The sequence below is a fragment of the Glandiceps talaboti genome, chromosome 1 (assembly GCF_964340395.1).
Source record: "Glandiceps talaboti chromosome 1, keGlaTala1.1, whole genome shotgun sequence".
NCBI classification, from domain to species: Eukaryota; Metazoa; Hemichordata; class Enteropneusta; family Spengelidae; genus Glandiceps; species Glandiceps talaboti.
Window position 1 is genome coordinate 4844075 of NC_135549.1, and position 12259 is coordinate 4856333.

The window sequence follows — 12259 nt, forward strand, 5'->3', positions numbered from 1 at the left end:
TTTGATCCAAAATCTGGTTGCATTGAATATGTTTTGTACCTGCTTACTTCAGACTCTAAACCTCAGCCAGTTGTACTGAAGATTGGGGCTTTTGCCATTGGTTTCTAAGTTGTGCTGTGGAATTCTTTAGTGTTTGTGCATCAACAGATTTAGTTCATGTTGTTAAAAAATATTGAGTTTTGTACATCGACAGATTTAGTTTGTGTTGAAAATTTGCGTTCATCATATACATGTATACCTGAAATGAACACAAGATTGAAAATGGGAAATACATACTCCCTGAAATGAACATGAGAGTGAAGATTTAAATAGATATTATTACATAAAATAAAATGTAGGAAGACGATGGGAAATATGTACATGTATTATATTGTGAAGTAAACATTTAGTATTTCAGCCATATTTATATTTAGAATTTCAAGTTTGTATAATACATGTGTGGAAATGCATGCAGTTTTTAACCCATTTTTTCTAGCTTCCTTCTGACTATATTACTGCAAAGGATGTCAAATACACTGTAAATATCACTTGGAACTGCCAATGTCAATGTCATTTTGTGTACATTTTTAAGGTTTTTAGAAATACACTATTTGTATTTAGTCAACATTTGCATGAATTGTTTTTGGATGGTATCTACATTTGAATGTTTCATTGATGAATTTGAAGAAAAAAAATATTGTGGTGAATATCATTTGCATGTAGGTATTATTAATTGCACACATTTACTACATAGTGTAAGGTAAATAGTTTCCGTGTCCGAGAGTGGAACATTGATGTCCAAATTGATCAGAAAATATGAAACAAATGCTCATAGATTAATTGTATTTTACAATGTTATTGTTATTGCTAGACAATTGCTCATTTACATATACCCCCTCTAGTGAGAAACAAGTATTCTTGTCGAGTAGATTTCTGTGATGAGAATATTCTTTTTTCTTTAACTTAGTCACATTTTGAAGCAACAATCTTTGTACATATATTGTGCTAAATTTTCAAATATGTGCAAATTATCACAAAATAGGGGCCTTGTATAAACAGTTCATATTCAAGAAGCCTTGATTTTTAATAGTTACTTTTAGACTGCCTTTTTGATAAATTTAATTGAACATTTTCAGAGGAATAACAATAAGTGGTTTTATGTAACAGTTGGCAGATTGTCAACAACAATGAATTCATTGGTATTTATAGAATAAATGTTGGTGCCGTTGAAATAAGAACTGGAATTTTGACTTGATTTTGATATATCCCTCATAGATTCTGTAATTTTGAACTTTTGAGTGTCTCTCAGAATTTTGTTTCATTTACAGGCAATGTTAACTTCAAATCAAAATATATCGTTTTCTCAATAACAAATGTCTCTGAAGAAAATGTCATATGTATGTAGTTCTTAACAAATCTTTTTTAAACATCCTATCTAAATGCAATTCACCAGGCATAGTAATATGCAAAGTTTAATCTCTGGCAACCAGTTGCTGCTGAAAAATTGGCAGAATTTTCTGAAAGTAAAAAAATCAAGGTTGGCGGTATCAGATGCATATTCAACTTTGACCTGATCTGTATTAAAACGGCAGTATGTCACTGTTGTAGTCAGAAATCTGTTAAGAGATAAGCATAATTTATGCCCTGCAATACATATTTACATAAAAAACACTGTCATGTCCTTGTGTGTGTGGTTCACAGGATTTCATGCACATGTGGTACTTTCATTTGTAAAGATGCAAATTGTAGAGTAACTTTATATTGTTCCAGTAATGTAGCATACCACTACCAGTGCAGCTGAAAAAAATATAGTTTCTTTGTTCTATGGAAAGTTGTTGTTTCATTAAAGAGCACAGCAGTTTAAGCAGTGTAGTGGTTTCATAACATCTTCTAAAATATATTGTTCATGATTCCAAGAATCAATTAGACGGTGGAAAAAGTATATTAGAATCCAAATTGTGATGTTTTAATCTGTCTACTGCAGACCTTTGATCACACAGTGATTATTAATGCAAATTGTTGCCTGGTCAGATCAGAGGCTGTAGTAAATGGATCACAATGGTGCATTCTCTTTCTAATGTGTGTCAAATTAGTCAATTTGAGGTTCCAAAGTGACTATATTTAACTATCTAATCTATAATATGACAATGCAGGTCTTGAAATAGATATGAGGTCATGATGCAAATGGCCTATTGACTTACTTCACTGTTATATGTACATTTATATATACTTGGCAAATATACTAAATGTTGTTTCTTTTTCCAAAATATGAAATTCCTATATGTGTGGTAATTATAAAAATGGGCCATATTCACATATATTTGTTTTAACCATTTGTGTACATAAGCACAGCAAATTTTCATTGATTTATTTGTTGTTTAACTTTTATGAAATAGTTATTACAATTGAAAGTAAATTATAGCATAATCCAGTTCCCAGAAGCTTTCAAAGAAACTATTCAGTAAATAAACAGACAGTCAACATCAATGCAATATAATAAGGCAATGCACCAACTAATTATGCAGTACATGGAATACTGACAAGACTTTAAAGCAAAGACATTGGTCTGCAATAGATAGTTGATGATTGTGTGTTGGTAGTTTATTTTCAAAACTACTAGTATGTCATTGCAATGTTGAAGTTTTCAGAAAACCTTTCTTTTTTTATATGTTCTGTGGAAATATTCAAAAAAGTGTTGTTATAATTCTGTGACAGTTTTATTGTTGACAAATAAACATCCAATAGTTTCATGAGTACACAGTAACCGTTTTTCAGTATCGTCTTCTGCTTAATAAAGTAGAATGGTACATTGTATGTGTGACGTGTATTGATGACTTACTTGTGACTTATGTGGATTTTTAGCATGCATGTGTTGTGACCATTGACAGTATTTTTCAAAGGGCTGGGAACCTTAATAATAACATGGAAAGTCTAGTAAAAGTTCCATTGATTTGCATACATTCACAGATAAGAAACACTTTACTTATCTGTGTGATACATTGTACTACCATAAGTTAGGAGGGGAAACAAACAATGCATTGATTTGTATGATGGTACTGTGCTGTATCTAACAAAGTGTACATCAAAAGAGCCCATTATCTTGTAATTTTAAGGAGAAAACTATTTTCAATTGTGTAATATAGCATTCAAAACATCCTGGTTTGATGAGATTTGGATCCAAGAAAGGTTTAATTTGACTTGTGTTGTGAAATGTGAGTGACATAAGGGGCCTCGTTACAAGTTTAACTATTAGAGGATAGTGAGATGTATGGTGAAATGTGAGTGACATAAGGGGCCTTGTTACAAGTTTTATTTTTAGAGGTCAGTGAGATGCTGTTGTTAATGGTCACATTAATTTCAAGGAAAGTAGAAAAAAATAATAAAATTGTATCTTGTGTAGGCTACTGGATGTGGTATTGTTCATAGCATTGAAGAAAATGTTTGGTGACATACAAGTTGTAAAAGTCTTAACAAAGTTTATTAGCATATTAATAACAATAATAATGTTAGTTTTTATAAAGCGCTTTCCCACTCTGTGCTCAAGGTGCTTGGCAATTATTACCCCTGGCACGGACCCATAGTATCACGTTTTATTCATCCTCAACTCCCTAGGGAACATACAATCTGTTGCAGCCACTGCAAACACAAGATTATAGCTGGTCCCAAATTATACAGCTGGGTTGACTGAGGTACAATCGTGGTTCAAATCTTGCCCAAGGACTTAAGCCATTCAGAAACAAATGGCAGCAATGGGTCTGGAACCTGCAACCTGCAGATTCCAAGCCAACCACTCGTAACTATTCAGTCAACTATAAGTTGCTAACCCTTGGGTCAACAGTACAGTACATGTATTTTCCGGCCGAATGAAGAAAAGTATTAGGGAGTACGATAATTGTACCAGCACCAGTAATATCAATTTTGAACGTTTTGAATCAGCAGAACCAATGACATAGACACACATGACTCAGTCAGGCATTGTCCTGACATAGAATAACCAGGGTATAAAGTTCACATTATTAGCTTATCCATGGTATATATTTAACAAACAAAACAAGGAAGGCACAACTTGTAATCTAGTGTCTTGTAAAGTTTGAGATTATCACAATTCTTGGAACAAGAACATCTCTTTACATTATCACTTTCCAATTTTAGCAGGACAGAGTAAAGTTAACACAAGGCATCGTAAAGTTCACAGTAAGTATTTTGACAAGAAGAGCACCCTACCACCTTTGAAGTCTAAGAAGATGTTCAATCCCTGGATACCACCCAAGTCACCTTACAATCTAGTGCAGGAAAGCCTCTTCCATAACCCATGGAAACTACTTGTAGCAACAATATTCCTTAATAGAACTACAGGTAAGCCTTGGTAGTTTTGCAAAGTAGGTTATTCTAGGCTAATATGTACTGGTGAAAATTGAATTTGGTTATAGCTAGCTCATATAAAATTGCTGTTATGTTGTCAATGTGTAAATACATGTATACTTGTCAACTCCCCTAACCCCCCACCCCACCCCCCACCCCCACCCCCACCCCATCTATCAAGCCCCTGTGAAAATCTCCATCATATTACATAATTATACAATTACCACCAGATACATTTATACATTTTGTAAATAGAGAAAATGATGTTGTATCCTTTACCTTTTAGGTAAGGCAGCTCTTCCAGTCTTGTGGAGATTCTTTGATAAGTGGCCATCACCTACAGCCACCATGAATGCCAATTGGTCAGAGATTTCAACACTATTGCAGCCCTTAGGACTATACCAAAAGAGAGCTAAGATGTTGATAAGGTTTTCAGGTAAGAAATCAGTTTAAAAAATATATGAAAAAGAAAAAAATATATTTCAATTTTCAACACTGGTCAGCTACAGAAGTTACTGTATTGAATCAATTTCTTTTGTCCTCATTGTACTATGCTATTGTATAATAGACAGCACTGTCACACATCTTTACTTAACTACCCACAAAACTTTGCCTTGTATTTGATACTGTTTTGAATTTTGTCAAAGTTCCTGCTATTACATAGTCTTGCTGCTAGACGTTCCGACTTTCTTTTGATACTATATAATCGAACGAAGTTCGCAGTGAGGGCTTGCCCGAACATGTTCCATCCTCGATATAGCGATGTTCGGTCGTGTGTCGTATTCTATCGGAAGAACATTCAAGGTCTAGCAGATAGACTAGCTATTACAGTGCTAAGCTGTGCATTTTTGTTCATGTTACCTAGCTGTGTTGTGTAGTTTAAATTCCAATGTTGACCACCTAGCTCAGTGTATAAAGTGATACCATAGACATATACAGCCTTATGGTTATTCAAGGATTGAGCACTGAGAATTTGGTACAATTTAGATTGACTTGTTACTTTTTGAAATGCCTAACAAGGTTTTCTTACAATTACTATTCCTCTCCTGTTGTGTAGATGAATACTTAAACAAGGACTGGAGATATCCAATAGAACTATATGGTATTGGTAAATATGGCAATGATTCTTACAGAATATTCTGTGTTAATGAGTGGAAAGAGGTAAGAATCAGGTTCCTTGCAATAAAAAAAGATTGTTGTTGTTGATGATGATGATGATGATAATGATGATGTTGTTGTTGTTGTTGTTGTTGTTGTTGTTTTATAAACCATACATTCAGAGAAGTACATAAAAGAGTAAAAAGTACAACTGACTGTAGGAAAATGGTAAAACAGTTTCCAAACAATGAATAGCAGACTGTAACGATACCAACTTTGAACTCTAAAATACAGTCGTTGGGGGCGCTGTACTCATTCTGCTTGGTGTAAGCACAGTGTTACTTGTCTGTGGTGTAAGCAGATGCATGGAGCACTGCCAACATTTGTATTGTACAGTCCAGGCTCATTTGTGCTGTAGTAAATTATTTTTTCTCTGTCAAAATGTCCATGCTAAGCAGTAGGGCTATGTATTATCCTGTCAACAGAGTTTATTATAACAGAATACAAGTTGTTGATATCACACTGTTTTGGTATTACCAGTCCATTTCAGTCATTTAAATTAAATGATCTGGACTGAGAAAAGAATTCATTATTGATGATTTAATCAAATACAATACATCACTGAGTAAATTATGTACATTTCATTAAATTGCCATTGTTGTGTTTATTCCAGGTAAAACCTAATGATCACATGTTGAATAAATATCATGATTGGCTTTGGAAGAACTACAAACAACTAGGTCTTGATTGACAGGTAGGTATAACCTGTCAGGTCATGTGATGTCAGCAGAAAGTGATGGGAGAGATATGCCCATCCTGTAAACCTCATAGTGAAGAAGACATCTATAACTTCTATGAGTCTCAACTTCCTTTTCATTTTCATTTTGTTTTATGACATCACTATAATATTAACCAATCAGATTTTACATAAAGATTAACTGTAGAGCACAAGATCAGCCAAGTTCAAATTTCAAGTAAAGCCAGGTTATACAGGAGAAATATGAATATGTAATTGCGTACACCGACAAGTGCTACTGAAGTGCTTTGAAAAAGCTTCTAAGACCATGACAAACACCACAGACCATGACAAACACCACAGTCCTACTGTCACTGACTGTTAGATAGACTGTGGTACATATTGCTATGTACCTTTTGGTGACGCTGTAGTGACAGTCCTACATGTCTATTGTATGGCATTGTATCCTAATAATTCCATCTTTTATCTAATTTGTTTTTTCACAGAAGCCATCACCACTGAAATTGCTATGGTCTAATGCAGCTATTTGAAATTTAATTTGAACACAAATATTTCAGTGTTTTGATGAAATTCATGCAAGTATTTGTACAAATTTAAAACTAAATTACGTTTGTTTTGAATAAATCATCAAACTGTAATAAACGGTCCAGGACTCTATTCACCAGAAAATAAAAGGTATGGAGTCAATTAATTAACAATGACAAGTATGCATAATCAATGTCCAATGACTTATCATTGCATAATTATTGTTACTGTTAATTACATAATGTAATATTGTTGTCATTTACACAATAAGTCAATAAATCAATCGATCAATCAATCAATCAATCAATCAATCAAAGAATTTGTATATTGCCATAATCCAATATGATGTAAAAGAAACACCTGTAAGTGATTCATTTCATACACAGTATGTCACGTTTAATGTACACATGTGTTATAAAACTGAAATAATACATGACATGTAATAAAGGGAATATCTACAACTTAAAATGTAAATACGTATATTTCACAACCAATGAAAAAGGTAAATGAAATGGCATTATTTTCACAATTTTTAAAAATGTTCTATTTACTTAATGGGTTCTGTTTTATTGATTAAAGTAATCACATGTCACATAGTGCCAAAGACACTGTCATGCACCAGAGATACTGTCATTCCCGGCTTTAGGTTTGTAACCTTCCGAGTGCAGATCCGAGGTCGTACGACAAGTAAATGTACAGAAATCCTGTGTTCTATTGTTGTGTAAAAATCTGAAACTTGTACCTATTAGGCAGCAAGAACTCTAGTACAAAGCAATGTTTGTATACTGGCTTGATGCTGTCCTCACTGTATGTATTGTGTATATATATCAAGCAAAGCCCAAATTATTATGAAATGTTTCACCAGCTCATTGCTACTAAAACAATTACATCATCTATAATGTTTCCTTCTAATTTTGTAGAATAAACTTGACTTACAAAAATATATACAGTATTTGTACACGCATACACTCTCTGTTGTTGTGATCAAGACAACGGTATTTATCTATTTCAACTTACTGTCAACAATAACACGTTTTGCTGTATATGATGTCATGTTGTAGTAACATTTACAATCGTACTGTTGCATTTCATATTCATAACAAAATCATAATTAATATAAAATAATTGATACGTTTAAAGAGAGTGTTGTAATTGGTAGATGGAGCTATTTCATAATAGTTGCTTTGAAAATGTTTGATTCTAGCTTTGTAGCTTCATATCTGTTTTTGTATGCCAAGACGGTTTATTAATTATATTCAAGTAATTCTTAATAAATGTTGATATTATATTTTTATATTTAGTCATGATTGTTTTCTGTAATAACCCCCAAAAACCTAATAATTTGTACAACTGTTTTGACTTGTTAATCATGATTTGTATATGTTTTGAACACATTTCTAACAAGATAAATATTATAGTCTTCCATCATTTTTTATGTCATAATTTCTAACAGGGTACTTCTCACAGTGTTTTTTTTTTCCTGTTTTACTTCATCATTGTTCTAACAAGACACTAGTCAGTGTGTTTTTTTCTATTTTTTGCAACAATTCTCAGCGTTTTGGTTCATTATTAGGATATCTATGTTATTTCACTATTCACTTTATTTTGTTGATCACCATCATTGTCATTGCTTGGATTGTTGTCTTTGTGAGTCATAATATTGACACCAATGATGCCAATGTTGTCAGCATTTTCAGTAGTCATAGCAACACCATCGTTATTAATGTCTTTGTTAGTTTCATTGCTTTCATCGTCTTCATTGTTTCTGACATTGGTGTCATCATTTTTACCATCTTCATCATTCCTATTAATTGTATCATCATCAGCATTATCCTTATTTCTGTCCTCATCTTTGGCATCTTCACCATGACAACTACCACTGTCTTCATTATTATTCTCACCAATCTCATTTACTGTTTCACCTCCGTCAATATTTTCACCGTCTCCACATACACTTTCATACACACCATCTCCATCTTTAGCATTATTGTCATGGTAACCATCTACCTGAGTATTCTCATCATCATCTTTATTAGCATTATCATCATCATCATCATCGTCGTCGTCGTCGTCATCATCACCATCGCCACCATCATTGCTAAGTGTTGGAGTGTTAGTCGGTACACGTGGTTCTTGCGCCAATACAACTACATGTATATTTGTCTTTGTCACGTGATTGTTCGCTGGAATGTTATCATTGTCTGGTGATGTGTCTCTTAGTTTGGTAATGACTTCTCCTTTGACTTCTAGCTTCACATCATCTTCCATGACCACGTGGTTACCATTTCCATGGTTACCATTCTCAGAGTCATGTGATACTGTTTGATTGTTTTTCATGTCAGTCCTGCGATTGAAATCGTCATGTGATGCTGTTACATAGTTACTATTTTCCAATCCACTTTCAACAGTTCCTGAAGCAATCACATCAAAACTAGTCTTTGGGTGGACAAACCTGGTAGAATCAAGATGAGCCTCTTTGCGTACAAGTTGAGCGTGGTTTGGATAAACTGGCTGGCAGGGTATTTTAATCGGTGGCAATATTCTAGCCTGACTTGAAAAGTGCATATCATTGTACTGCCCACCGACATGTCCTTCCATCCTCATACCAACCTGTCTTTCAAGTTTATAGTTTCTAACATGCCTGTCCTCAGGATTAGGATGTATTGTGTGTTTTCGAGTCGGTGAAATGTGTGGTTGCCAGGTTTTTATAACTAATTCTTCCGTTCTGTTATTATGTCGTTGTCTCTCCAGTAAGGCATCCTCGTCTTTCTCTAAGAGTGCTGATCTTGTTGCAGGATTATCTATAACGACTATACTGGATGATAGTCCACTCTTGTATTTAATACGCTGAGGAGATATCAAAACCAATTTCCTACAAGAAAAGTTAAAATAGGAAGAGTTGTCTTTAGGGTGAATGCTGCTAGAGTTTAAACCACACACAATTCATGTCAAAAAATGACCAGTTTCCACAAGTTAGTGACAATATATATGGCTCGTCTTTGAGCGCTTGAAAGCTAGATACTGGGATTGAATATGGCTCATCTTCGGGGCCTGGGCAGTCTGTCAAGGGCTGAAGAAGCTAGATACGTGAAAACGAATATAGAGCATAATACCATCATTTGTTATGCTTACACGTCACAGAGCTGTGAAATTGAGTTTGAAATTCGTGATCAAATCCAAACGACCTGGTCAAATATGAAAATGTGCCACATATTACATCCAAACACCGACAAATAGAATCCGCAATTCAAAATACGCCTCAAATCTCAACATTGAGAAATCACTTTGTAAGACTTTGTCAAACTAGTAATACTTAATACTTATATGCCAAGTGATATAAACCGACATCTCAAATACTTACTTCACTCTGTTATGTTGGATTGCAAAGGGTGCCTTGGGAGGTTCATAACTCCTGAGAATGATAAGTGAAACAAAAAATATACAATGTAAGACGAATTCCTTAATCGTTGTTTTACATGTTTCGTACAAACCTAAAAGTAAAATGCAGACTTGGCGATATCAAACGCACAGATAAAAAATATAACCGTGCAGCACGGTTAATTTTGAAATATTTGACATTTTTTAGCCTTTCGTGAATGACATCTTTTGGATATGTTAAATTATACAGACCAAAAATGTGGTAGCTCTACACTATTGGCATTATAGCAATTTTTGTTTCAATTGAAAATCCCGATGAGCCAATAATATGGTCGACGTGTATATCATAATATAATGGTGCAACAAGATTACAGAGTCTGTTGGCATGGAGTGTGTTTCTAAGATGTCTAACGGATAACACGAGTAAATCTTACGTCTGCACGCTTACATTTTTGGATGATCGGGATGTTCAATGGTGCCGAAAGGGAGAAAAATGCAACACCATTGTCGAAAGTCATTGACCATGGATGCTGTAACCCAGTCGCAAATATTGTTCCCAACAAGAAAAGATATTACAAAGTAGTCATTGGGGCGTTGTTTGCGCGGTTCTGATGGCGCGGAGCATGTATGTGTAAAGTCTGATTATAATTATGTGAAAATACTGAGTGATTAGGATGCCGTGGTATAATGACATAGTCATGTCATAACTACTAATACCACCATGACGCTATAAAATGTGGCGTGGTACTAGTGGGATATACAACTTGACGCTATATCAAATACTTATTATATGTAAGTAGCTAGTTCTATTTGTAGTTGTTGAAAACGACATTATAAATCTTAGGAAAGTATGTACATGTAAGCTTATTGCTGAAAGGTTTTAAAGTTGGATTAATATAATGCAGTGCAGTATGTTTATGAGCTTTTAAGTACGTACTTGGCGAAACGGAAAAAGCTGAAAAGATAATAAGATGGAAATCTGCCGACTGGTAAGGGAGCACACGATACATGTATATCATAACTACCTTATAACCATTGGTGTTTCTTCTGGATGTGAATGGCGCCCTCTATAGAGTCGGTAACGGTCATCAAGATAGCGATCAGTAACTTTACGTCGTGCCACAATTTTGTCAATCAGTTCTTGCATACCAAGCGGCTCTGATTTTCTGGACGCCACATCATGCTGTTCGCCAACTTCAACATCTTGAACTCGTATAGGTGGCCTGCTTACTGTGTCAGTGACTGTTGGATATTTCACATGGGAGCTTGCATATTGGAAAAGGCTGTTGAAAGAAACAATTAGAAGCGTTGAAAATTAAAAGACTATTTTCTGTCAGCATCATTATCGGATTTAACATAGACCCTCCACCCTGGGTGGGGGGGGGGGGTCTATGGATTTAACACACTCATGTTTTGACTGACTCAGCTGTTTGTACAAAACCTTTATTACAATTGTTAAGGTTACTGTACAGTGATCGGAGGGCACTGCCAGAGTTCGTTGCAATCTACATGCATGCATTATATTATGACTCAAAAGTTCTCGGCCTAAGTTTAATAACGACATTCTTCTTCTTTTTAAATTTAGACTTATATTGTCAATAATATGAAATAAAAGTATATCGAAAATTTGTCTTGAGAAAAAGGGCATCGACATACAAATATTGCTACGAATACTTACTCCTGTTTGCCAGAATCGCAATAGGTTTCCTCCGCCATCTTGTATTGATGATGTTCGTACTTGCGATGTTTACGAACTTTACCAGGTAGCATAATACCTAAGTATAAATGGAAAATGGCATCATATCAGATAGTAGAGGAGGAACACTGTTCACTTGATTTTTAATTTATTTTATCAGTTTATTTTTATGCAGAGGTAATAACCATATCAGAATTACGTCAGCCCAGCACATCCTACAACTATGTGACAACATGAATTCTGACTATCAATATCAGGGTTGTCGAGATTGGGGAGAATGTGAATGCAGTTTTGACATTGGCCAGTCTGATGGTAAATATGTCATTTTTTTTAACAGTTTAGTTCAGAAATGTACGTAGAAATGTACTACAATGCAATCATTAGACAAAAGATGTGGATGTTTATTATTCTGGTTGTTAGTGGAATCGATGTTCCCATAGAAACAACACTTTCGAAGATATATA

General features: G+C 34.5%; 1 protein-coding gene across 1 annotated transcript; it reads left to right on the forward strand.

Annotated features, from left to right (window-relative positions):
• Positions 1 to 3842: 3842 nt before the first annotated feature.
• On the forward strand, positions 3843 to 6722 carry LOC144444411 (methyl-CpG-binding domain protein 4-like). The gene is made up of 6 exons (XM_078134211.1): positions 3843 to 3885; positions 4132 to 4335; positions 4628 to 4777; positions 5399 to 5502; positions 6113 to 6193; positions 6682 to 6722. The coding sequence occupies exons 1-5, from the start codon at positions 3843 to 3845 to the stop codon at positions 6188 to 6190; spliced, it is 579 nt and encodes a 192-aa protein (XP_077990337.1). The 3' UTR covers positions 6191 to 6193; positions 6682 to 6722.
• The last annotated feature ends 5537 nt before the right edge of the window (positions 6723 to 12259 follow it).